This window comes from Molothrus aeneus, chromosome 5, assembly GCF_037042795.1.
Source record: "Molothrus aeneus isolate 106 chromosome 5, BPBGC_Maene_1.0, whole genome shotgun sequence".
Taxonomy (NCBI): domain Eukaryota; kingdom Metazoa; phylum Chordata; class Aves; order Passeriformes; family Icteridae; genus Molothrus; species Molothrus aeneus.
This window is the reverse complement of record NC_089650.1, coordinates 16159250-16187139: the sequence shown is the minus strand read 5'-3', so window position 1 is coordinate 16187139 and position 27890 is coordinate 16159250. Positions and strand designations below refer to the sequence as shown.

Here is a 27890-nt window from a genome sequence, read left to right as displayed (position 1 = left end):
CAGAAAAAGATGCATTAAAACCACTCTCTTTTCAAAATAACTTTCTAGAAAAGTGAAGTCCACTCTGTCAAAGAAGCTTTGCAAGTCTGGACAGATCAAGCTTCAGGGGAGAGAAAAAAGGAAAATCAAATTTCATTCACACAACAGATTTTTGCTTTTGGAATCTTCAAAGACATTTCCTGAAAACAAAATGAGTGATGATGTCAGGGAAAAAAAGATTACTGATTTTCACACAGCTTCTCTATCTCTGACCTTTAATAGAGGAGAAGCAAAGTTCATAAATACAGCTATGAGTCCCCAGTGGCCCTCTAAAGACTGCTACTGCTTGGGGAGCTGCTTGTAAAGTCCAGTTCCTTTTTCTTCCACATCTGTTGGGTCTAGCCCCTTGTCAAACCAGGCTTGTAAATCACAGTGGGAAGGTAATTAGTTTTCATTGTTCCTTAAGGACTCAAATATTGGCTACAGTGTTTCAAATTTTTTCATAATAAAAATTACAGTCTGACACAATTCATTTAGCTGCTGTTCTAACAGGTGAATATTGTGCTTGTACAGGTGAAGAAGCTCTTCATGAATATCTCAGAACCAAAGCCATCACTGTAGAATATTAAAGTAACAACTTCACTTGGGAAGCAGAGTTTGAATCTTGATTACCACATGAAGCGCTTGATACCACACCTAGGATATGCTGTCTGCAGTGCTACAACCAAAAAAACAAATACTCATTCCACAGATAAGTTTCTACAAATTAGGTCCAGATTTTAGTCTGACAGACAATGACTTTTGGAAATCACCCTGAAGTTATTTAAATTATGTAGCAGCAACAGCTGGTAGCACAATTTCCCCCCATCCTCCCCTCACCAAACCCCCCCCAAGAATATGGTTCAGTTTCTGTTTTTTAAATAGAACTGAAGAATAAGTTCTCACACACCTACTTCATATTTCTGTGACATAATGTTTACATGATCATTTTAAATCCTTAGTCATTAGGCTTCCAAAGTTGAACTAGAATATACTGATTATGCCATTTTTGCTACAAACCAGTTCAGGTTTTATGGTAGCAATGAAACGCTCTGCTCTGGTGACTTTTCAGCAGTTCAGAAAATCTTTGTGCCATAAGAAGTAAATCAATGCAAGGAAGTGCACTTACTATGATCTTTGTATAGTACATACAGAGTTCAATATTGGTGTTAAACTATGCATATCAAGCTAAAGTTACTGAAAATATTTTCTACCTTTTTGTTGATACAGAATGTGTGATCTGCCTGCAGTTTGAAAGGTGGTTACATTAATGGATTAAAATCACATTTTGTGTCTGTGCACATGGACTGTAATCACTGTTTCATACTGTATGATTATTACTTTGTATTTCACACTTTTGAGTTCTTTTTAATCTCTGGGAAAATGCCTTGTTAAATGACCAAGATCAGATGTTGGTTTTCAAACTTTTTTCAGTTTGGAAGAAATTTTCTATAGATTGAGACCTTATTTAACTAAGCCTTTTAAGACTCCTTGCTCTTAGAATGCAAAAACACCCAAAGTTCATTTATCTGTGGGCTGTTATTAAAGGTAGCAGTCTGATTCTTTGATCCCCATCCTTCCCCTTCACTAAAATATTCCGTGGTTTAATCAGTAAATCATCTTATATTTAAGCCACATTGTAAAAGAAAGACTAGAATCTCTGTTATTTCCTACCACAAATACTACAGAAACAGGTATTAAAACTAGAACTTTAAGTACAGGATTCAAAATAAATTCTATAGATAACTGCAGATTTCAAGTCATGACATTAAGTTTAATATTTGAGCAAATACAGTATAGAAAATTTTACTTTAATGGTGTAGAAAATACAATGTTCCTTTACAAGAAACAATGACATCCAGGAGCATGACAGATTCTTCTGAAATGCAGACTGATCTATGAAGTAAATGTAATAGCCCAAACCATTGTATTTGATCAATCTGAGGTAAATAAAATGGGACACATTTTCACTGATTCTGGTTTCACAATTGTGTCAAACCAACTTAAGTACAGGCCAACAGAAAATTCACCTTTTCATCCTTCTGTCAGTAACAAAATGGAGATTGGAAACATGGCAGGGAAATCGGGGGATGAGAAGTGTAGCTTAAAGCCATCTTAACACCCCAGAGGCAGCCTTGATCCTTTGAGTATGGAGGGTGTTTGCACCACAGCTACAAAGGTTTCCCAGAGGAGCCTCTAAGCTCCCTGTGCTGGTGTGGAGCCAGTGCAGGCACACAGGGTAAGTACTAAGTAATCCTTTGCTGAACTCTCTGCTCATGGCTGTCCTTACCCAGGCTGGCTCAGCTGGAAATGAGCTCAGCCACGGCTCCAGTGTTGAGCAGTCACTGCCATTAATGAAATGTAGACATACCTCTAGGGTACTTAAAGATCATGTTTAATAGTGAAGAGAGTGTACATAACACTTCACAGTACATAGAATATGAAAACAAAGCTTTTTTCCTAGTTAACTCTTTCTTGCCCCTGAAGCAAAAACTTCTATCTTCCTATAAAAAAAAATTTTATTCAACAAAGAACAAAGCGACAGAACAAGAATTTTCAACTTTCAAGTGCCCCTTTACTCTAGCTGTTTTCTTGGTGTAATCTACTATGAAGTGCATTTCCCTGTTATTTGATGAATAAAATTGCACTTCATTCTTCAGAAACCCAGCCTTCCCCAGCCATTAGCGGATCCTGAATTCTCCACCATGTAAACTATAGCATTTCATGGGATCCTCAGAGATGCTACACTGGGAAACAAAGTGGTTTAAAGGACAACTCTTTGAAGTGAAAAAACATGATTTGGTTGGTTTGGGGTTTTTAAAAGTAAAATAAAATGGATTTACTCATTTGCTTTGCTGTCCAAAATTTCTATTTTGCCCTTTTCTCCCTTTTGTTTAGGAAACTTAATGTTGTCTACTGTCACTTCATCAGTTACAGAGTCATCTTCATCAGATTCTGAATCATCTTCTGAAGTCAGCGACTCCTCATCTGTATCAGAATCACTCAGTTCAACTACAGCCACATTCTGAAAAAAAAAATCTTGGTTTACATGTTATATATACTACATACATACACATATATATACACACACACTACAGCACTTCTATCACTGGAATAAAACAAGGTAAACACACTAAACAGCCTGCTACCATAAGAAAATCACAACCACCATAAAAAAGACTTTTGGGTTTTCCTAGGGATTTACAAATATCATGAAGAGATTCATCAATATTACTGGCCTATAGGAAATCTAAGGCCATATTTATATCACTATCAAAGAAAGAACTTAGTCAATAGCTGAACTCAGATTGTCTAAATCAGGTATTTAAACTAACAAGCAGCAGGCAACAAAACTACTTTTCAGTAAAAAATTCAAATTAAAACATTTAGTGTATAAGGGGTCTTTACAAAAATACAAACACATGTAGATATAGATATTAATATAGTTTATATCTTATAACGTAGTAGTATTCAGGGCACTACAACTACGCTAAAATAACAAGCAGTTTAAGCCACCAGAATATCTTTTGAAGAGATCTCCTATATCCATATAGAGAGCCATAATTTTGAGGTCTCCTTGGCCAGAAGGCATTTGGCTGGGTCATGCACATATATCACCTTCAAAATAAAGTTTTCTTATATAAGCATGTGGCTGCAGCACTTCAGTTAAAACAGAAATAAAATATTTATGTGACTGTAAATAAACAGACAAATAGCAGCAACAAAGGATCACAACAACACTAACAACTTTTCTAAACCCAAGATCTAGTCATTCCTAAAAATGCCAACAAAGCAGAGCTGAAAGCCAGTTATTACTCTTATACTAAAGCCTTCTGTTATGCCTTACTAGGCTTTATATTGTCCAGTTTCTAAACATAATCACCTAGATGACATTTAAAATACAATTTTTTACTTTTGATTCAGAGTTGTAGATTCAAAAGCATGTCTTATTCCAGTCTTAAACTACTTAATCCCCTGTGATTAAATTCCTCAAGTATGATGGTAAAGACGTCACTTTATCTATCATATTACTCATTCTAAGATCAGAGAGTTATTTTAATCCCATCTAGATTGATGTTAAAATAGGAAAATATATTTACCATTTCTATAACTTCTTCTGTTTCACTGTCTAGATGTTCAATATCAAACTGATGAGTAGGTGCTGCTACCATTTTTCTTTTGAGCTCATCATTTGCCTGGGCCATCTGTGGTAAAAAGCTCTGTACTCGGTCCAAAACTGAAAAGATACATACATATGTAAAGTCAAAGAGATGCTCGTTAGTGTTCACATTTATACCTCAGATATGAGCCTTTATAACAGATTCCATTTCAACTGTAATTTCCAGCTGTCTACAATAACTAAGTATAGACTGAAGGTCTTAAAGAAGATGGAAAAATTAGCTGCAGCAGATGCCATGATAGACTAATGAAAGGTCAACATAATTACCAAAAGAAACTCTGAAATTAAGATGGTGGAAGAGAGATGGAAGCTCCAGGTTGAAGTATAAAGCACTTATCCTATACAGCTCCAGTGGGACTTCACAAGAATTTTAATGTAATCAATGGAATTAGGAGAATCACACTCATAACCCTTCCTTGGAGGAAGACAATATTTTCACCTCCACAATTTCTTCAAATAAACTGCTCCACACATGCAGATGAGCCAAACACTAGTTTTCTTTCTTTAAGAAGAGGTACTATTTCAGGTGAGCTCCACAAAGATCTAACAGGTATAATCTATCTTTGAAACACTGTCATTTTTGAAGAGACTTTTATCCAACAAAGAATTTGATGTAACAATCTTTTTAAATTTCAGATCAATCACAAAACATAAAATAATTTGACAGGAGCCCTTTTTAAATTAAATGCTTTAATACAACAAATATACTGAGAAATTACTTCTAAAAAAGAGCCCCAAAAACAAAATCTTCTAAAAAATACACTGGGAAAGAACAATCTTTAGAGCTGTAACGCCAGCATTGCAAAATCTAGTTATGCAGCAGTTATGTGACTCACCAGTGGGACATGGAATTGTAATGGGAGGAGGATCTACCACCTCTAGAAACTGAACACAAAAGCTTCTCCCTTTTCAAGGAAAGCACCAAAGCAAAAGTTGTGTCACAAATGTTATCTATCACTTGACACAGTACCAGGGACAAGCTCCTCCGTACTTACCATTGCTCCTTGGCACCTTAACCGTCTGTAAAGTTGTGGCCTTCTTGCTGCTTAATTTTGAATTAATCAGCAAAATGTTTTCCAGCCCTGCAAACAAACAAATGAGTATTGAAATGCTTAAGCTTACAAGTTCTCCATAATTGCCATCAGCTTTTTCTGCTCTTGGAAGAAATACTGGGCTACACAGGCCAGGGGTCTCAGCCTGCAGGTCACCTTTCATACACTCCTTGAGTTTAAGCTAAAATTCCTTAAGCTGTTTTTGAGACAAATTTTGATTAAGCTAGAGTTATAGCAATTAGAAAAACAACCTCTAATTCCCCTCTGCAAGGCACGGTGAGGTGGGAGCTGAGGCGTGCCGTCGCACTGATTTAAATCCGGGTGCCAATGACCTCTGCTAACCGTGGGCAGCAGCAGCGCCGGAAAACCCAAACGGGTGCCAGGGAATTCCGCATTATTTATTCTTATTATCCTTATGACCACCAACGAAGCCATCCGCCTGGTATCATTAATTAAAGCGCAGCGTTCTGTCTTTTTAACTTTTTTCTTTGCTCTCATAAAAACGTCGCTCCGACTTCCCGTAGCTTAACGTGGATTTCCCCGCATTACCCCTCCCCGCGACAGCAGCTCTTCAACACACGCGGGATGCAATCACCAGTGGGTCACCGGCGGCCCGACGAGCCCCTCCCTCGGGCTACCGGGCCGAGCCAAGTCCCCGCTGGCTGCAGGCCGGTGCCGGACTCACCTGGCCGGGGCCGCACGTCCAGCAGCTCCCGGGCCGCGGCCGGCCCCGCCGCGCCGCCGGGGCCCGCCATGCGCCCGCCCACACGGAAGTGGAGCGGCCCGCGCGCTCGGCGACGGGTCGCCCCCTGCCGGGCGGGAGGAGCAGCGGCGCTGCCGCCCGTGCGCGACAGCGGGGCAGCGCTCCGCTGGGAGATCGTCGTGACATGGACTGAACCTCCTGAAACACAACAAGGGCAAAGGCACGGGGGGCAGCCGTGTCCTGGCGTGCATTTAGAAGGGCATTGCCAGCAGGTCAAGGTTGGTGGTCCTGCTCCTCTGCTTAGCCCTGGTGAGGCACAGTTGGAGGGCTGTGTCCAGTTCTGAGCTCCTCAGGACAAGACGGATATGGAGCTCCTGGAGTGGGTCCAGCGAGGGCAACAACCGTGATTAAGGAACTGAATCATCTCTTTAAGAGGAAGGGCTGAGGCAGCTGGAGGCCTGTTTAGCTTTGAGAAGAGATGACTGAGAGGAGATTTCATCAGTGGCAAGAATGACAAGAGGATGGAGCCAGGCTCCTCTTGGTGCTACCAAGCAACAGGACAAGAGGCAGAAACTGATGCACAGGAAGTTCCACCTGAACATGAGGAGGACCTTTTTTACTGTGCAGGTGACCACACACTAGAACAGTTGCCCAGACACATTGTGGAGTCTCCCATACTGGAGATATTCAAGAACTGTTTGGACACAATTTTGTGCAAACCCTACTTAAGCAGGGAGGTTGGACCAGATGATTCACTATGGTCCCTTCCAAACTGATTGATTCTGTGATTTGGGACAAAAAGTCCATCCCAACACCATGAAGAGCCTGTGGAACCAATCTACCAGCAGGTAACATCACCTGAACACCTGCCAGTAGGTGCTTGTCTCTCAAAACTCTCCCATTTTCACTTTCAAAATTTGATAAATGAACCTAAAATTAAATATCAGAGCCTGAGGGAGTTTTAATCATCCTTAGGAAAAGAAACTTACAAAACCACCAAGTTCAGCTGACACTGATAGTAACAGCCTGTTAGTCAGGATTTCTTCTGCAATCTCTGTCCTTATCTGTCCTTATCGGTTCTGCAGTTTCTGTCCTTTCACATCTAGACAATGTGTAAACTGCAAAAAGAAAACTGAATGGTTCATAAGAAACAAGATAGGAAGTCCAAGATGAAAATGAGAATAAATAGTAATCAGGTAAGTGGTGTTTATAGGCCCCCATTGCAAAGGACAGAGGAAAATGACAAAGGAAAAAAAACCCAACCACACAACCACCCAGATCCCAGTATCTTGGAATTAACATGAATAAGAAGCAAATTTCTGCAAGGCCTCAAGCAAGAGACCACCCTGCTGTTTTCCTGACAGACTGTCCCAAACAAGTGTCCTCTGCTCCTTCCCCAGCCCATCCACAGTGCCAGGTGCATTCCACCGAATTTGCTACCTGCACCTTTTCTTCCTCAGCTGCACTCCAGAATTTCTATTTCCCAGAAAAATCCCATTGCTAGCTTTAATAACTGAAAAATATTGAGGGCTGAGTTTTTTGCCCTGGGCCTCAAAAGTGAGTCTTTCTGAATTTGTACACAACCCAAAATAATAGTGTGTGAACCTCAAACAATATATTTCATCCATGGGTATGATGTGATTTCCATGGAGGGTGGGGCATAATGCTGCCAAGGAACCTGTAGTAGCGAGTGATGAAGTGATTGCCCAAGATAACCAGACAAGCAATTAGAAAAGCCAGACACAGCACCCTCAGGTGCTATTGCCAAACCTCAGGTTTGCAGTCTCACCTGTTGGCAACATAGGCAGATGTGATCTTTATCTGATTTGTAGGGTAGCCCAGCTAAGTATCCAAGCTGTGAAACACCTGAGCTCACACAGGCCATGGATATATAGATTTGGTACTAGGGTAGGGAAGCTACAGTATCTGCAGCCCAAATCCCCAATAAATACAGGCTTGAGACAGCTGAATTATTAGTTCTGAAGTTTGGGCTGCTTCATTCATTTAAGGTGGTATTGAGGTGAATGTTCAAGCTGATCCTGTATGTTTCACTCTCGTAGTGCAGAATGTTTTGGCCCCAGTCCTGCAAATACATTTTACCATCACAACTAGCTCCAGTTTATAGAAGACACTTGGTGACTTGCTAGTGCTTTTTTTTCTCTCTGTAGACAGGAAAAGAGATGCTGTGGGCTTGGCTGTTGTCACCATCATTAAATCTTCTCTTTTCATCCTCTTTCTTCCCTTTCACCTTCCAGTTAAGGCATCCTCACCACTTCAAAGTGTTGAGCAACAATTGAGGAATAATACTAGTACTGATAATAAATGCACAAATTTAGCTGGCTTGACTGTTTCAACGCATTAATGTAAAGTGTTAATATTAAGTGTTTTGCAAAACAGGAGTCCAGCAAGGCCTTGGCTTCATACTTAGTTAAATAGAGGCAGCTGATGTCAAGGGAGGAACTTGTAGACTTACATGCTGTTTGCAAGGTGTACAGTCCAGTTGGGCAAGAACAAGGATATTCCAACTGACCCAAACACTTTACAACATTGGATTCTTGGGGAAGCTGCTTTTTGTCAACTGGCAGGAAAGAGCGACAATGTCCTGGTAACTGGCAGTCAGGAGTCAGTACAAAACGGCGACTCCTATGCTACGGCCAAGAAAGCTTCTGCGAGTGGAAGCAAAAGTACTGCCGCCGCCGCCGCTGCCCGGGGAGCGGTCTGGCGCCCCACTCCCCAGCGCTTTGTTTGCCTGGCTGCGGGGCACCAGCCGGGCCCTTGCGGGGGCAGAGAGGCGAGGGTGCAGCTTCGTCCCCCGCTACAGCCGAGGGGCCGGCAGGACGCAGTGACAAGGGGAAGCAGGAGGGCTCGCAGCGCGGGCAGCGGGCGTCGGGCGGCGGGGATTCGCCCCGGGGGCCAGGCTGGGAGCGACAACGGCCACGGCGCCCCATCCCATCCCTTCCCATCCCATCCCATCCTGTCCCATCCCACGGGCGACGCGGGGCGGCGGCGCTCGGCTCCTCCCTCCGTCGCCCAGCGGCGGCTCGGAGCGGCCGGTGGCGGCGGCGGCGGCGGCTCTGCGTATCACGGGCCACATCATCGCGGGGGCCGCCTTCTTCCGCGCCTGCTCAGTGGCGGCGGCGCTCACCTAGCGCGGAGCTGTCACCGTCGACAGCTGCTCCCGCTCCGCCGCAGCGATGGAGCGCCACCCCCCCACGCTGCCGGCACCGCTCTCGCCCAGGTGAGGGGAGGGGGCGGCGCGGGGAGCGAGGGCAGCGGGGCTGGGCGGGCCGGGGACCTGCCGCCCCGAGCCGGGGGAGGTGGCGGGGGCCGCGGGTGAGAAAGTTTCCTGGCCAGTAGCGGGCCCCTGAGAGCCACGCTGGCCCGCCCCGATGCCAGGGTGCCCAGAGCGCCCAGGGCTGGGGGGCACTCGTTGCCGGCTGCCTCCCGCCCCGGCTGGCGTTCCCGGGTGCCGTGGGGCTCGGTCTCCCCGTGCTGCGGGCGCCGACGCTCCCGCCCGCCCTTCTTCCGCACCCCGCAGCTGCCCCCCGGCGCCGGGCGGGCTCCGCTGCTCGCCGGGCGGACCAGTGTCCTGCCGCCCGCGCCCCGGTACCCTGCTCTCCTCAAAGCCCCGCAGCGCGTTTCATCATGTGCGCGTAATTATTCACTGCTCCAGGTAGCCGGGACAATGAGCCTTTTCTTCGGTTTCTCTGTGCTTGCATAAGACCTGGCCAACATTCCCAGTAGCCCCTATTCCTTGGCGCTCTTTACATCCGTATGTACAGACAGTTCTGGTCCCACCTTTGCACCCATAAAAATGTGCCAGATGGTCACTGCATATGCATCGCTAGACAAGCATGGAACCTCTACCTGAACAGCACGCATGTAGACTTCAACGACCATCTATTTTTTGTTTACCATCATTATTTAATGTGTACTTAAGCGTAATTATCGTGTGATAGCACATCTATTCTCTTTCCATACTTTTCTGCCAAAACATAGAAGCTTTTTGTGATTTATTCTACTTTACTTTCTATGTTCTCAGTAATTCTCAGTTAACTTCAGGTTGTAGCTGTCTATTTCTGTAGTTTCACTGAATGTTATTATTTCTGCTTCCCCTGGCCCACTGTCCAGGGTATAGTTGAGTGTCTCTTCACTCACATTTGATTCTAGGTTATAGACCACGCTACAGTATGTGGATCATATAAAATAAAATAATTGTTTAGTCTTTAGGGAGAGTCCTAGCAATGTTTAGAATACATGCCTAGTTATCCTCACTTTACCAGTTTAGTAAGGTGGGTAAAAAGATGAGAGCAGATAGGATGACCCGTTTTGGCAGCAGTCCCTACATCTACTGCCCTAAAGAGATTGTGAAACTGGATCCGTAAATACTGTAGTATGCCTGGTAGATACTTCAGGAGGAAAAATAACAGTGTATAATTTTCTTTTCAAATATCTGTACTATATATCCACAAAAGCAATAGGAAGTCTGTATCCTAGTGCCTGAGTTAATAAGTAATTCTCTCCTTGGTGATGATGGTAGAGACCTGTAATCAGGATCCCAAAGTGTAGTTAGGATTCATCCTGGTAAGTACTTATTGGTTACTTAATCTAGAGGACTGCATTAACTCTTACATTTCATACTTACCCACCTGCTTTTGATGGGCTGAAGGATGTGATTTGCCTGGTATTTTTCATGCTGGTATTCCATTTGGGTCATTTTACAACCAACTACATTTCACAGCCTTGCTGTTATGTTTTGACTCTGTTTTGATCTTTTCTAGATGACTTGCCTTAAAAGTGCAGAGTCAAACCAAGTCTTTTTCTCCCAGTTGCTTTTCTCTTCCTCAGGGCCAAAACTGAAAGCTGCCGTGTTCAGGAAGTGGAATGCAGCAGTCTCAAACTTGTCTGAAAACTGAACCTGAGGGTGGCAGATCATTTAGTGCCTAACTGTCAAGAAGGCATCTGGCAGTTCTTTAGTCTGTTTTTTTCCTCTTGTTATTTGTTTCTTTTGCTGTTAATTTAACCAGCAACTGCCATACAATAAACACAGTATTGGCCAGTTTACTGCATAGTATTTAAAAATGGTATGTAATGGTCTTATATCTGTCTTGCATGCAACATTTCTTGATTTTCAGCAGGTTTTGCAGCCTTTTACACGCTATCCTCAATATCTGATGTAAGTAGTCTTAGCCCAGTATACCACATTGGTTTCTGGATTCTGTGGAATGGTTGATGATAATACAGCCTGTTTACTCTCTGTAATGCTGAGGCGATATGATGTAGCATTCCCTTTCTACTGATATGCCCACTACACTAATATAAATGATTAGCCATGGCTGTGATAAGGGTGTCAGTGTGATACTGACACTTGTATTTATACATATAACAATAGTGGACAAGAGGCCATGCAGATCCCTGTATCACCTGTTTCCTGAACTTAAAGAATGCCCCCAAACCCTCATATTTCCAGCTTTATAGAATCTCAGAATTGCTGAGGTCAGAAGGAATCTCAGCAAATTTTCTATTCAGCCACGTCTGCTCAGTGTAGGGTCAAGAAGAGCAGGTTTCTGGGGGCCATGTCCACTTTGGTTTCAAATATCACCAAGGATGGAGTCTTCAAAACTTTTTTGAACTTGTGTTCAGCCACTGTCATGGTAAAAACTCCCAGCTTTTTCTTATATTCAAATGCTGTTTCCAATGTTTCCATTGGTGCCTGCTACCTCTCATCCTTTCAGTGAGAAGAGTCTGGTTTCATCTCTGAAGACACAAGAAGAATCTTTCATGCCAAGGAATAATCCAGCTTCATCTTTGCTTATTATGGCAAAATATTAAAGTGTTTTGTTAGCATTTCATATTACTTTCCTGAATCTTTTTCCAAGGCTTGTTTTTGTCCTGAGAGGCATTTCTCATACAGGTATGTTTACAGAATTGTATTTTATTGTGGACTGCCTAGAAGTGCAGTCTAGAGATTATTAATGCTGTAAAAAAATGTTGGCAACTTTTAGGAAAAACAGGTTTCAACTGTAGTGTGATTAGCTTTGGGTCCCAGGAAAGCCCTCAGAATTATTTAGATAGATGTTATCTTTTGGTTTTGTTAGCCAAGCTCTGAAGGAGATCAGAGATTTCCCTAGACCTAAACTTTGGTAAGTATTTGTTTTAGCCTGTCAAAATGTTTACTCTACAGAAATTTCATGCTTGATTCTTCCTTCTTCCCCTTTTTTTGAAGGTTCTTAAAAGGTCACCATGATTTATTGTGTTCATGCTTTAAATGAATTGTTGGCAGTCTAATATTTATCTGATCAAATTTAGCTGTAGAATCTGGTCCCTTAATCCTGCTAATGCTAGATGTTCTTTAAACCAAGGGGAAGTAAAGAAGAAGCATTTTTTTCCCATGCTCTTGAGAACAGCATTATAGGTCTGTCTGGAACAATGTGGACAATTCTTTGGGCAATAGTGATTAGAGTTCTTTGAGCTTCTTCCTGAACAGTTGAATTTTTTTGGTCATTTGGTCTTTCTCAGATGAACCAAGCCAACCAAAGGTGAAGGATGGAAAAATGTCATAATGATCAGGTGTTCAATTTCATAGCTCAAGTACCTGAGATCTTTCTAAAGCAGCTTTGCATTTGCAAAAGTCAGCATCTCTCCCATTTTTTGGTCCTGTTTTCTACAGCATTTATTTCTTCCTGTCCATCATGTATACTGTCTCCATGTGTATTTTTTAAATTGCTGCATGCATTGTATTAACTCTTATGGATAAAATTGGCTTGCTCTCTTTTGGATTGCCAAGTGTTTAATTTTTCAGGAACACATTTTCAATGAGTGGCAGGGTATGGCTGCATTTTTCATTTGTTTATATTTACAGAACTATTTGTTTTTGTTTGTGTATGCTTGCAGGACTGAGAGAAAGAGGTGGGTAGTACATAGCAAATTGTTATTTGCTACAAAATGTATGAAGGAAAAGAAGAAACTATTGAAAGCAGATACTTAGTAAACAATATGGAAGAGGGAATAATTATTTTCATAGTTTGGGCATAACTCATTATTTTGCCTGTAAGGGACAAAGACAAGGTGTCCTTTTCATTTCATATGTAATATGGCACCTATGATAAATCTGAGGCTAATTCCTGGCTTCTCAAAGGATCTTTGTCTCTCTCTTTTTTTTTAATTTTCAGTACTTCATCTTTTTCTGTAACATCCAGATTATATGTCAAGAAACCAGAACCACTTATCTCCTTTTCCTACAGAGACCAGAAAAGAGATTTTTGAGATTTTAACTGCCTTTTCTTCGTATGAATTACTCAAGCAGAGCTTGCTTTTTTAGCTCCCATATCTTTTCTAGACTACACAACAACATAGGCATTTTTCTTGTCAATGATAAAGCTTCTCAGGAAGTTCTTGTTCTTCCTTAGTAAAACACGAACAAAAAAGTTTCCTGCATCTTGTGGGTACAAAATACCTCTGAAAATACAGCAATTATTAGCATCTTGTAACTTAGGATGAAAATATTGCACCAGATGACATTTAAAAAATCATTTTTGTTGGAACACATGTTTAGAAATTAGTTACATTTAGTTACATTTAGAAGGGTTTGTAGTTATCTTCTCTCTGTATACTCTGAAGGAACTATTACTCTTTCCTGTATATTGTACTATACAATACTTTTCCAACCTAAACAATTTTATGGTTCTATGGTTTTCAGTTTATCTTCTTAAATTCTCATTTTCCAGCTTTTATCACTAAGTTCCCATATTGTCATTCTAAGTCTTTGTGGTAGGAAAAACATAAAAGGCTGTCATCCAAAATGCTTTGTGCTATTCAATTGCTAGCCATCCACGCTAGCCCTTTCTCCATTTGGAACTTGACCAAATAATGTTTCTGTTCCCTTTTTTTTCCCCTTTTAATATGATTTCTATTTCTTAATACTTTCTTATATTCAATGAAACCACAATCTTATCAAAGGATTTGTTTCTTAAGAAAACCCTAATAAAATATAAAAATTTTAAAGGAGGACAATCTATATGTTAAAAAAGATATGGATAATTAACTCAAATATTTTTGGCCAGAGTTCCAGAGCAGTGAATAATTTCCATGAGTCACTGGTCTAGCACTTTGGTGATGCGAATGGCAGACATATGGGAGAAACTGCAATGAGCCAGACTGCATTGCTATAGCTATCAGAAAATTTTCTCAATGCATTTTCCTGGGAGTGAAGTGAAATCCTTCAATTTCTTGTTCTGGGTTTCTGTAGCACTTAACAGAGCACCATTTTGACCTGTGGTTAGAGCTGCTCCAGGATAGCAGTTAAAGTTGTTTTGTTATTCCTAATTAAAGTGTATGGAAACCAGAATTGAGGCCTAGGAGTTTTTTATGCACTGAAATGGAAAGATTCAACAAAGCACAATCTGCTAGAGTGGCAAAAATTGCAGGAATCTTGGTTACTTAAATTCCTCTGTTGGCCTTGTGGAAAAAAGATTGCTGTTTCTTGCAAAACTTGGCTTCTTTCTAGATCAAGCCATACATTTCATTGTCATTTTTAAAATATTTGTTTCCTGGTCAAAGCTCCCTTGGATAAAGCAAATGGTAGAGGGAAAAATCATGTTGCTTCTGAGTCTTTTCACTCAGAAACCCCAAATGTAGTAGTTCTGTGAGCAGCAGGAATTCTGAAGTGGACTTGCTCTGGCCATATTGGAATGAGTTATCCCAGCTAATGTTTGACGACACTTGGCAGGAAAGGCACAAACTTGGATCTCTTACAAGTCTATTAGTTGCTAAAAGCTTTGGCGTCTCCACTTCCTGTAAAGTCTACCTGAAATTGCTCTAAAAATACTGGATGACTTAAAAGTTTTGAAATAGAGGGAAGTATAGGAATAATAACATAAAAGGTATGATCATAGGAAGCTGAATTTCTTAGGAAATGCAGACTAAAAGTCCTCCAGCTCTAAAATATTTTCATTTCCTGCAGTCTGTAAAATGTTTTCACAGCTTTGCATAGATACAAAGCCATGTGTTATCTTACATCATGCTGGTGCAGTCTCCCTGACTATTGTTTCTCTGTTTATGCCAATAATTTATTGGTATTTATGAAGTTTAGTAATAAATACCAAAGTCAGCAAAGCTTTGAGTCACATTAGAACAGTTCTTTTAGTAAATTGCTACAATTATTACCACAACACGAAGATTGAAGAAAAGGAAGGTAAAGTGGCTTCTGATGGAGCAAATATGAAATGACTTCAGACTGTCAGTAGTATATCATTGTTTATTTTCTTACCATGATGGAAATGTCAAAGTAGAAGCAACATCACTTTAAATCATGGTAAACAGAAAAAAGATTATGATCTGAAAAATTAAGCTAATGTCTCATGTATTCTGTAGAGTTAAAATATTTTAGAAGTGAATATATACTTTCTACTTTTTTTGCAGATCCAGTCTTGCTTATGGAAATGTTGAAGATTTAAGAGCAGTGAAAAAACACTTTTGCTTGCAAAAAAGAAACATTTTGGTCCACTTGTAAGTGTGGCACTTGGTGACTCACCTGCAAGATTTCTTGGCTGACATTTGAAGAACAAAGTGCTTTTCAACCTGTACTTCTGTAGCACTATGACTAACTGTAAAGGCAGATCTACCATCTCCAAAACAAATGGCAAAGTCCATGACAGAGAAGGCTTTGTAAACTGGACCATAAATCTTAATACAATTCAGTCTGATAAATTTTTGAGGCTACTTTTAAGTATGGTTCCTGTTGTTTACCAAATAAACCAAGAGGAAAGACACAAAAAGGTGAATGGTGTCTGGCAAGATGGATTGCAACCAGTAGGACACAATTTTAATGTCAGGTCCGAACAACACACAGAGTACCATCACTTCTCAGAAGCAAGCTTTCATGGTAGCAATGGACACAGCCCATCCAGCTGTAGCCCTAAATATGATGATTTTACCAGTTACAATTACTGTGATGGAATGGACACTTCAGAAACAGATGCCATGTTGCAGGATGGCACTCTTTCTAGTGACAGTAATGAGGATATCATTGTGGAAGGACGTAGAAAACAACCCAAAGAATCGAGTAGTATTATGGCACTGCAGATACTTGTACCTTTTTTGCTGGCAGGGTTTGGAACTGTTTCTGCTGGCATGGTTTTGGATATTGTACAGGTTGGTATTTGCTTTGTAAGGCTTTTTTAACAGGTAGTCTCTTAGGTCTGTAGTTCTAACATGTGACATTGTAGATGTCTGCAATATTGAGATGTAATTAGGTCTGTGTGTGGTTCTGCTACTATGAACTTATTAAAAAAGTTTGAAATAAGCACAATGTTTAAACAGAACTACAATACAGAAATTAATCTTTGTGGATTCCCCACTTTGGTTTTGCTTCGTTCACATGTAGGAATTTCTTTATCTACACTTAAAGAGTTTACAATGTTAATTAAAGTAGGAGGAAGAGGTGGCAATCTTTGTCACTCAAAATCTTAAGAAAGTAAAAGAAGCTTGGACTTCAATTAGTTGCAATGGAAAGGGGCTTCGTTACCTCAAAAAAAAGGTAAATAAAATTTCACATACAAACTTTACTTCTTCCTTGGGCTGTTTGACATCAGCCTGGTGCTTTGTTCATTTACATCTTACAAATTTATTCTTTATACAGATGCGTTAATTGAATCCTTTTATTTTCATTAAAATAATAATTTAAATTATTGCAAATCCCTGAATAAAAAGACAATTTACAGTTTTGTTAGTTTAGTTAGAGTTGGTAAATGATGACAAATTAAATAACATGGGTTGACAAGACATATAAAGTAGCATAGCGCTTCAGTGCTGAGATCTTGGTGCACAAAAAAGGAAAATAATTTTCTTTAAAAAATCTGGGTTTTGGAAAGCTGTGCTCTTGTAAATTTCACACTTAGAGATAAGAGAATAAAGACAAGCTTTTTTTACTTACAGGCTCTCTTCATACGACAATTAATTCCTTGCTGGTTTTATGTAAGGTTTCTACACAGCTTGAAAGGAAAAGATGAAAATATTAAAAAATTAAGAGCAGAATTCAAGAGCAGTCATAGTATGTGGGACTGTTTTAAATAATGAAAAACAAATACTTCTGATTGATGACATATTTTTTAAACTATGCTTGTTTGAAGGCCAAGTTTTGTATCTCTTGCTTATAGTCTTATCTTTGAAGTAGTAATATGCAGTCATAAATCTGTTTTATTTAAATAGGTAACAGTTCTGACTTCATACTTTTAGGTCTAATACAAAAATATAACATTTTTTTAGAGAGTTCGGTTATGATTTACATAATTTTTTTAATAGTTTATGGATGGTCTAAAGATAATCTTTCAATTAAATGTTTCCCACTGTATCCTTTGTATAGCACTGGGATGTGTTCAAGAATGTTACTGAAGTCTTTATCTTGGTTCCTGCGCTGCTTGGTCTCAAAGGAAATTTGGAAATGACCTTGGCATCCCGCCTGTCAACTGCTGTAAGTAACTTTCTCTTCCTCTTCACTTTTCAGATACATGTTTAAACATTTCAAAAAGGAAACAAATCTTTAAGACATGAGTGTTTTATGTTTATGAATTAATCTGGCTGTTATGGGGCAGTTTAAATCTGTTATTAAGTTGGCAAAGTTAAAAAGGTGACCCTTGTTTCCACACATCAAAACTTCACTTCTAAAGTGTCTTCCAACTCATCATTCAGAACAGATAGAGCAGATTTTTGAGATTTATAGGTATATTGAGAGATCTCTTTGACCTTGAGGGATTTCAAATAGGCCAAAAAAAGTTTGTGTTTTAAGCGCATTTTTTAAAAGACCATTAATGTGGCAGCAAAATAAAGCATTGGTAACATTGCTATTCCAGACCTCTGTTGATTAAACTGCAAGAGTTTTTTTTTTTTTTTAAGCTTTCTGGCTAAACAAATTTATTTATTTTTGTTGTGGTGAGGTTGTTTTGGGTTTTTCTTTGGTGCTGCTTATTTTTTGTGTGTGCCAACACTGTAATGTAGTACTACTAGGGTTTTTTCTGTATGTTCTTTCTCATGTATTTTTTATAGCTGTTTTTTACATTTCAGGGGATGTTATATCTCTTTGTTTTTCTAGTCTAAGTAAGCCAGATTGCTCTCCTGTATATCTTGTGTGTGTGTGTGAATAACTAGTGATTAGATCAGTCTAATAATGTAGCTAGGCTATTTCTGATGGCTGCACTGGGTATCTCTCTAAGACTGCCTAATGCAGTGCTTCTGTTCTCCAGCAAGGCCCCACTCTCTGCCTCTTCCTACTTGAATGAATTTTTCTAGTACATGTCTGGTCAAAGGTGTACATAACTCTAGATGATATTTTACTATGTCTTTGTAGAATATTGCTCTCAAAACTTTCTAGGGTATTATGTGCTTGCTTGCCTAGAAGGGTCAGGTTTAAACCTCTCAGTCACTTTGTGATCAATGGCTGTGCCCTATTATTTATGCTTTTGTTCATTTCCAGCTGTCACTCCTATCTTCTGTCAGAAATACTATTAGTCCATAAGTGCATGAGCTTGCATTTCTACTTTTGAATATCATCAGCAGTTTTTGCTGCTGTAACCTCAAGGACATTCAGTTTTTCTATTGTGTTACAAATGCTTTGTATTGACAAGGTCTCCCAGTGTTCTGTCATTAATAAATGCCATTCCCACATTCTATTGAGTTGTTGCCTGAATGCACAGCCTTGGCAGTCCTGTGAGGGGTTGCTTGTTCATGCCCATTACAGAAATTGATTACTTTCATACTTAAGGATTGACATTTCTATTGTATCTTTATCAACATCATCCTTAGTCATTCAATCTTGCTTTCTGTTTGATTTTATTGTTCTTACTTTTCTGAGAATTCTTACTGTTTCTCAACAGTATTTTGTGTTTAAAGCTTACTACCTTTATTGTCAGGCATGAATGCTTTTGTCCATTACTTTACCTTTTGGTTTTTGTTGACATGTTGCTAAATTGGTTTCTGACTGGTACAGTTTGTGACCTGAGGATTAAAAATGCTTGTATTGCATAGTGAAAAATACACCAAGTCCAAGATCTACCAGGGCCTTACTGAAGGCTTAAAATAAAGAAGGTCAGAATACACTTCACCACTTCAGCTTAGGTTAATGTGATCTTTGATTCTTTGTCTCAGTTGAGCTTATGACCTCTGCCAGATCACAAATCCAGAACTTCTCTGGCTCAATCAGTGACTGAATTCCCCATCCTCACCAGTGCCATCACATTTGTGAGCATCACAACTCTCAGGGGATGTTTGGAAAAGGGTCACACAGACTCTTTCTCTGCACTGTGACTCCTGACCTAGGTCCTTATTATCCACAGCTGTTACCAAGACAGGAGCTGATCCCCCTCTCACACACAGATGAAGAGTACTGGAGTTTCCACAACACAGGCTGCATGTCCAGTGGATAAACTAAGAGAACAATCCTGTACAAGATAAGAACAGTATACATCATTCATTATCAAGGGTATGCTAACAAGATTATATTTAAGTTCTTATGTTAAAAAAAAAGCCTAAAAAACCCAAACAAATAAATAAAACCCCAAACCAAAGCTGTGGAAACCTGTTACAGGTGATGCCTTGCTGCTAGACCTGCAATTTACATGCCAGTTCTCTCAGAAAGAGGTCATTCTGACTTTTGCATTCTTCCCATTGATTTCATTGACCCCTACTCTCTTTAGCCACTCAGCCTTTGGTCCTGTCATCTCATCCTAGGAGAACAGGAGAACATTAGTTCAGAGTATATCTAAACAGTTATTTGGAACCCACTTATCTGAATAATCTTCCCCTCTCTGGCCTACATTTGCCCTTTCTGGCTCCCCAGCAGACACCTGTCTTTAAGTTAGATTGTGCTAGATTGTGCTTTAAGCTAGATTGTGCCCCTGTGACCAGCTTTACCTTTTGAGGATGAAATTTCTGACATGACTTCAGCATTGGAGTTAATTAATGTCCTGCTCACTCACTTAGCTTATTATTGCCTCTGAATTTGCAGACATGTCTGTGCTCCCGGGGCTATAAACTAATTGTATTTACTTCATTGTTAATTATGTGGTCAGCCAAAAAGTAGTGTCTTCTTAGCAAGTATCTTATCCATAGTACATCAGTTTCAAGCATTGTCTGGTCACTTTCCTTCATCTTGTTACCCAAATTTCTCTTTTAGCTGGGTCTTACTGATCACTCACAATTTCCCATACACTTTAGAATCAGTTATTTCACTAAATCTGTCTCAAGACTGTGTTTTTCATCTGTCTCAGGACAGATGTACTTCCCTTGGTGTCAGTTAGTGTCAGCATTCCATACCCTGGCAATCTTACAGCCTACTGTTTTTAAAACATTATTTTTATCTCACCAGAAGTTACTTCATATGTAGAATACAGAGACAAAAGAGCAAGAAGGTGCTTCTGGAGTTCTGTCTCTGTAAGCCCTTCTCCCTCTGTCCATTACTGTGCTGGCATAACTGTGGGAGGTGCACTTAGGTCAACTGCCCATTCAAGCCCAATATTTATATTGGGTTGTGTGTCCTTCAGTTCTTCAGCATTGTTCTGTTCTTTGGGTCATTGTCATTGTCTCAATTCACACTGCTGTCTCTTCTCTCTATTCTCTTTTCATTTTTAAAGAGCAACAATAACAAAAAAACCCCCAAAGAAATGACACACCACCAACACCAAAACATCTCTTATTCATTCATTCCTGTAAATTTGTGCAGACTCTTGTTCAGACCGTGTGTTCTCATTGTTAAGCATTAGCAGTATGACTTTACAAACCTTTTGTTTAGATCCATCTATTTCATAGTATCACACTAAACTTGATCTCAGTTTGTAGAAATTTGCAGCTGCAAGGAGTAGTCTTGCACTTTCTCCCTTCCAAACCCTGAGAGCAAAGTTACATGAGTGGACGTGATGGATCAGATCATTTTATAGGATATCATTTTATATTTTACCCCTTTTCCCTCCCTGAATAAAAATGTTTTCCATCAAATCAGCAAATTTTTGGTGCCATGAACTCACTCATGGAGCTGATTCAAGAAAAAAAATGTGAATATGTAGATGACAGTAGGAGAAAGAAGAGCTGTGGCATTTGGCAGGAGCTCACCTTTAGGATTAAGCATTTTGCAAGATTACTTTTTTTAACAGGGATTTTTGGGATACTTTTCTAAAACTTTTTCAAAGGAGAGAAGGAGTGAAGCTCTCCACAGCTTGCCATTTTGTTCATTTAGCATATATATATTTAAGAAGGATGTAATGGAGATTCTTATCAGCAGTTCCTGAAACAACGGCTGTACTATCTAAACTTACTGGATGTATTTGCAGAGCTTTCACTGTAATTTGAACATAATAAAATATTTATAGTTTGATTGAGATAAAGTGCCTCATTATATTTCTGGTTTTAAATTAGCATTTCTTTTAATACTTTGTTCCTTTCAAGTTGCTACTACACAAAATGGAAAAGAAATTGAATTGGAATCTACTGAAAAGGAATTACCAAAAGATGAAAAATATATGAATGAAGTTTTTTTATTTTTGAGAAGTATGTTATCTTATAAATTAGTATTGTATAGGAAAAACCACTAAAATTTATGCTCAACATGTAAAAAATGTTCTGTTGTCTCAAAAATGAAGTTATTTTAAACACAGTCATACTGCAGAGGTTTGTATTGTTTATCAGATCTTGTCGTGTACCTCAAAAAAAAAAGCAAAAGTAGCAAATAAATTATTCCAAGCAATTTAAAAGTACATACACCCCCTTATATAATGTATTTGCTATCTTTCAGCTACTACCTTAATACTGGACTTACATCATTTTTAGCATCAGAAATCTCTAGCTGTACTCTATAAATGAAAAGTTAGAATGCTAAACAGTATTAGATTCTAGCATTTTTTATTTTCAGAATTTAAGCACCATAGAAACAAGCTTAGTGTAAAGGGATCTTCCAGCCACTGACCCAATCACTGGTGGTTCTTGCACATTCCAGGAATTTAAGGTGGCTCTTATATCTTGCAGAGCAAGCTAATGGTAAATAAGTTACTATGTAAAACTCCATCAAATTTAGCTGCTTTTGGAAGGATAATGTAAGTATGATGTAAAATCAAAAGCAATGTTTGACTTTTTAAAGACATATCTTGTTTTTAATCAAAGTGTCTTATTTTATTAGGTGAATTATTCCTGGGTATTTTCAAATAATACCATTTTAACCGCAAATGTCTGAATTTCTCTTCTGATTTTGATAGGTAAATATTGGAAAAATGGATTCTCCCATTGAGAAATGGAACCTCATAATTGGCAATTTGGCCTTAAAACAGGTAAATATAATGGGTTTATTGGATTAATTCTTGTAAGAGAGTGATGTTATTGAAAAAGTTAAATCACAAACACTGCTAAGTATGGAGATGAACAATGTTAATGGGAGAGTAGCTCTACTACACTGGCTCTTCTCTAAAACAATATGAGCTTTTATTTATTAGAAAAAGAACTAAAGTATTGCTTAGGACTGTACCAAGGGTATTTCCTTTATAATTTTTCCTGAGAAAGAATCTGAGGGTGATTAGAGAAAAATTTCAGATTTGGCAAAGCCCTTTAAATTTGACCTTTCAAATGTTTCTAGTACCATATTTGCATTGGATTTGATGTTTAAAGGAAGTGTGGGATAGAGCTTTTGGATAATAAACAATATTTTAGGTAACTGGGTCATTTGAGGAAAGGAGCACATGCTCTCCAAAGCAGCTGTTTCTTGAGAACTATTTCTGATTCATAAGTTATAATGTAACATTCCTAAAACACAGGTGAAATATTTATGTTGTGACTTCCTACTTTAAGTGGTTTAGAAGCTTCTTTATGCATTGGCTTCTTGTAATTTCTGAGCACCTCTTCCTGATTTTACTTTTGCTATTCTGGAGTCTGTAAAATGCTGGTATAGCCTTTTCTGCTGGCCTAAGACTTTTATTCTTCATCATCCAAGTTTGTCATCCTCTCTACAAAATAGATGAACATGCTCCTGTTATACCTGGCATGTTAATGTAGATGGGAGGAAAGGCTAGCAGAAAATGATTCCTCCTAAGTCTGTCAATTATTTTATTAATTCACTTTCTTTTCCAGGTTCAGGCAACAGTAGTTGGTTTTCTAGCAGCAGTAGCAGCAGTAATATTGGGCTGGATTCCAGAGGGCAAATACCGCTTTGATCATTCAGTCCTTTTGTGTTCTAGCAGTGTAGCAACTGCCTTCATAGCTTCTCTTTTGCAAGGTAAAGGGGGTACATGTACTACTTTGTGGTATTTATTTTTCTGTGGATGCAGAATGTGTCTTATGTTGCTATTCCTTTAGAATTTCAATCTGGTAAGGTACATTACACCTGAAAAAGCAGCTAAGGATAAGATGCCCGTTTGCAATTTCCATATAGGTGGGCATGTTGCATTCCTCTCCTCTCATAGTCTTTGAAAAGCTTTTGATTTTCATGACCTCCTGAGCATATCTAAACAAAAAAGTGTGGTCTTGAGACTTTACCTACTATGATGCACAACTTCTCCCCCGCCTTCTATATTCATTTATGTACAAAATATATTCTTACTACTAAGCAGGTAAAACTTGTTTATAATTACACTCAAGTGATCCTGGATGTTAGCTTAACTGAATTCAGAGTTCCAGGTTGCCCATGCTGCTTGTGTGTTAGTTTGTGCTCTGCTTTGTGGCTGAGTGAACAAATTGGCTCATTATTTGAAAGGTTTGGACCAAGTTCAAGACCAGCTCTACAAACAGTGCCAGTGTCTGTCTGGAGCAATATGGCATGATGAATTTAATTCTCTTCCTAATTGTCAGGAAACATTTAACCATAAAATGTTGTACTTAATGGACAGGAAGGGGAGGAGGAAAGTACCTCTACTTGTGACATGTTCTTAATGAAAATACATGGTCAGTAGTCTTAAGAATAGTAAGTCAAGTAAAATGGGTAACTTCCTTGTTTTACTGCTTTGCTATGCTTACTTATGTGAAAATTACAAAATAGTTAAAGTTTTGCATGGAATTAAAAGCACACATGTTTTTTAGAGACTAGAAAGCCACTGAATTTGATCATGTGCAGAATTAAGGGCAGCAAGAAAACTGTGGAACATGAGTGCATGTTTTACACTTCTCATGGATGATTTGGACATGAAGAGAAACTTTGTTTTTTGTCCTGGTGATGTGTCAGTACAGGAAATTACTTTCTAAGCTTTATCCTCCTACATATGAAATAGGTGCTTTTGAAATATATTTTTACCCTACAGGATTATGCCAGTTCTTTAGAGAATTTCCTGGTGTCTATAATTCCTTAGGCTACAATTCCTTATAAATTCTTAAACTCCTTAAACTCTTTAGTTTCTTTGAAAGTGAACTCCTAATGTAGCATACCATTATAATATAACATAAAGGATAGCATGTACAATTGAAGTTCTTATATATAATATCTGATGAGAGGGAAGTTACTCAGGTTGTGCCAAAGACTGTAACAGTGCGAACTTTATTTTTTTGTAGCCACTTACATTTTGTAAGGAGATTACTCTTCAAAAGTTAGTGTTGATGTTTATAGGAAAAAATACAAATTAACACCTCTAATTTTTTCATGTGTGTAACAAGTAATATTTTTTATATGTTGTCTTGGTTTAATTTATTATGTAGCTTCTTGGTGTTTGATGCTAACTCCATGATAGTCTTGTGCAATATCAGATGTCAAAGTATTTCAAAGTATTTAATCTTATGTTGTTTTCAGCCTAGGTTGATTAAAGTTTCAGTCAGGTGAAGTTACCAGGATTGGAAAAGGATACACTTCATTTTTTTTTTTTTGTTTTCAGGAAATAGCTGCCTGACAATAGTGCTAATTCTAGTAAAGCAAAGTAGCTTATTATTCTAATAAGCAAAGTAGTTTATTGTACAGATCGTTCTTGGGGTTTTTTGTGTGCTTACTGTGTTTTTCTAAAATGTATATGTTCATTTTTTAAAATGGTTAAAACTTAAAAACGCAGTCATCAATCAGGTAGGAAGACCAATAATCCTGGGAAAAAAAGCACTGACTTCTTATTTATTAAGTTTGAAATTGTCATAGTCTTGGGATTTTCTGGGGAATTGCAACAGTGGATGCAGTTACTATACTGTCTTCTTTGTTGAATTTAGGAGTAATAATGGTTGGAGTTATTGTTGGATCCAAGAAGACTGGTATTAATCCTGACAATGTTGCCACTCCTATTGCAGCGAGTTTTGGCGATCTCATCACCCTTGCCATATTAGCATGGATAAGTCAGGGTCTGTACACTTGCCTTGGTAAGTGTGCTTTTAAATGTGTATGACTCCCTAGGAACCTTTTTTGGTTTAGGAGGGTGGGGAAAAGGCTGGGAGGGAGAACTTCAGCAAACCTTTTAGTCTGACTTACTTTTTTGTTGACATTTATACCATTAAATGGTAAATCTTAGACTACCATGATTTTTTTTCCCTTTATTTTAATGAATCATAGAAGTCACTAACCTGAACTTCGGCACAATCTAGAAATATTTGAAAGACTTTGACAATATCACAGGCAACCTATGTGTGAAATACAAACCATAATAATGAAGAAACAAATAATGTGAAAACATTTTCTCACAGTGGGAAAAGAATGTTAAGAGCCTTATTAAAAATGAAATAATTGCTGCAACTAACTCATTCCATAGAAACTATTAAAAGTTTATTGTGTTTTAAAAGACATAATTGTAGGCAATTATACTATAATATACCACAGATAAAAAATTGTGTTGTCCATAACTTACCAGAGATGCTGATATCATCACATATAGTCTTTACAGCTCATTGTCCAAAATTTTTCATATTTACAACAATTTTCTGTATTAAAACATCAGCCAGAAAAAGTATCTAATAAGACTCAAGCTACCATAGTGTGACTTGCAGGGTTTTTTTCAGTGTTTGGTTTTTCATGTTTACAAAGTGTTGTCATGATGTCAACTTAAATGTATCAGTGTGCAAAAGAAGTATTTTAAAATATTTTCTGTATTTTTGTTAAAATTTAAATAGTATTTTTTGTTTCATAACTATATTTAAATCCTTCCTATTATATTCTAATAACTGCATTTCTCAAATATTTCTTTTAAATGCTTCTTTTAAGGAAGTTTGTAAATTCACAGTGAAAATTGATGAAGATATTTTTTAGCATCTCTTCTTTCTTTTCTTCTGATGAGAAAAAGTCCAATAACGTGCTATTCCTGTTAATCCATCAAGCTAAACAAAAAAACACTCAGACCCCCCAAAAGAGATGGATAAAGAAACTTGGACTTCTTTCTCCCTTTGACACATTTCCAGAAATTTACCTTTCTAAACACAGGTGTTCTAATGTATCTCAGAGGAATAAAAAAAGAAGTGGGTACAGTTTGAACTGATCCTTTGCTGCTTTAATAGCTGTCATGACCACTCACATTTTGCTCTCCCACTGCAGCTGGAAAGCAGATCCTACATGTGTAGGGGTAAGAATCAGTATGCTTCCAAGAGTTACTCCCAATTTTCTACCTATAATGTCTTCTGGAGATACTTCTCTTTTGGTGAAGTATGTAATTATCTAGTTGCTCATTCTGCTCTTCGTATTTTTTTCAATGTCTTTGTATTCTTTGGTTTTGGAAACAAGAAAGTCTTTCTAAAGAAAGGACATGCCATGAAGCCCTTGGAAATAGGTGTTGGAAAGATGAATGTGTTTGAACTATGAAACAATACCAAGGAATAAAAGTATGGGGCACCCTCTGCTCAGGGGAAGTAGATCAAGTTGTGAATGGCAGGCAGGAGACATTCAGAGAATGATTAGGCAACAGGTTAAAAAAGTTAAAGAAATTTTTTTACACAGTACATGAGTGGGATGTGAAACTTACTGTTGTGATCTATTAAGAAGACCAGAGTGAGTTTAGAAAGCTTTGGATAAACCAGTCAGAAAGAAATCCTTTGAGAAGTATTAACGAGACAGATGTAGAGACTTGAGAGATGGAATCCCTGATGCAAACCACAGCAAAAGCTGGCAGAGCATGCTGAAAGAACCATCACTCTAAACCTGTCATTTTTATTTTCTTCTCCCCATAATTGAACTGTTGACCATAGTCTGACAAAGGCTACTAGACTAGATGAGAACTGTGCCTCATCCAGCACAGATATTCTTATGTTCTTTCTATTGTTTCATGCTTTCTCAATGCTAAAATAAGAAGCACAATGGGAATGTTGAAAAGAAATCTTCAGTTTATAGAGTAGTAATGAAACTGGTGGGATTCACTTCTGGACTATGTTCAGAATTAACCATTTTCCCCTGTGATTTATTAGCCTAACTAATGAAATGGTCTGAAACAAAATAACTTTCTGGCTGCTCTCTGCAAGGTATGAGTTGTTTTCAGACAACAAGACTGGAAGGATGGAAATGATTTGTGTACAAGCTTTATGTTTGTCTGTAACAGAGGTGTACAGCCTTTGGGTTGATACAGTACTTTATGGCATACCCTGAATAGACAGGGGAAAGCCTTTTTACCCAGGCCAGGGCCTAATGAAACACCCTGTTCGGCCACCATCATATATATAATTTTTTAAAGGTTCATCTAAGTTCTTCAAAAATAGTGACAAAGTTATCAAACACGGGGATTCAAATAGTGAAAAGTTAACAGTTCTTAACAACTCCCGGAAAAGAGCTGTGAATCCTTGTCAAATAGCTGGGGAAAAGCACTAGAGGGCTCCCCAGGACTGTTGCTGGAACCTGCCACATTCCCTCCAACAGAGCACAAGAAGTGCTCTGGAATAGGAACACTCAGTAAATTAAACGTGCTGGTCTGTGTTGCCTGTTATTTGTCAGTAATGATTTGGAAACTTCTTTAAAGCTTTCCATTTTTCTCACAGAATATGCATTTAGCTCTCGTATATATTTGATCCGGTTGAGAAGACAAACTGTGTG

General features: G+C 38.6%; 3 protein-coding genes across 6 annotated transcripts in view; 2 read left to right on the top strand and 1 right to left on the bottom strand.

Annotated features, from left to right (window-relative positions):
- The window catches only part of ALDH1L2 (aldehyde dehydrogenase 1 family member L2), a 30817-nt gene extending 27953 nt beyond the window's left edge, over positions 1 to 2864 (top strand). Inside the window, 1 exon segment of the mRNA XM_066550928.1 lies at positions 553 to 2864. Within this exon segment, the coding sequence (XP_066407025.1) occupies positions 553 to 608 (56 nt within the window). The 3' untranslated portion in view covers positions 609 to 2864.
- On the bottom strand, positions 1766 to 6023 carry NOPCHAP1 (NOP protein chaperone 1). Of its 2 annotated transcripts, none has more exons than XM_066550930.1 (4): positions 5936 to 6023; positions 5194 to 5280; positions 4119 to 4255; positions 1766 to 3043 (listed from the first exon to the last, which is right to left on the bottom strand). In XM_066550930.1, exons 1-4 carry the CDS (start codon positions 6003 to 6005, stop codon positions 2858 to 2860), a joined length of 480 nt encoding a protein of 159 aa, XP_066407027.1. In that variant the 5' UTR covers positions 6006 to 6023; the 3' UTR covers positions 1766 to 2857. The 2 variants fall into 2 exon arrangements, with proteins under 2 accessions (XP_066407027.1, XP_066407026.1); XM_066550929.1 differs by lacking the exon at positions 5936 to 6023 and adding an exon at positions 5502 to 5686.
- A 3060-nt stretch (positions 6024 to 9083) lies between these two features.
- SLC41A2 (solute carrier family 41 member 2) overlaps positions 9084 to 27890 on the top strand; it is a 58158-nt gene continuing 39351 nt past the window's right edge. For 2 of the 3 annotated variants that reach the window (XM_066550654.1, XM_066550652.1), the window contains exons 1-6: positions 9084 to 9191; positions 15374 to 16105; positions 17316 to 17423; positions 22189 to 22260; positions 23054 to 23198; positions 25100 to 25246. In XM_066550654.1, the coding sequence (XP_066406751.1) occupies positions 15551 to 16105; positions 17316 to 17423; positions 22189 to 22260; positions 23054 to 23198; positions 25100 to 25246 (1027 nt within the window). In that variant the 5' untranslated portion in view covers positions 9084 to 9191; positions 15374 to 15550. Of the gene's footprint in view, positions 9192 to 12847; positions 12863 to 15373; positions 16106 to 17315; positions 17424 to 22188; positions 22261 to 23053; positions 23199 to 25099; positions 25247 to 27890 lie in introns of all 3 variants that reach the window. The other variant, XM_066550653.1, reaches the window with a different exon arrangement.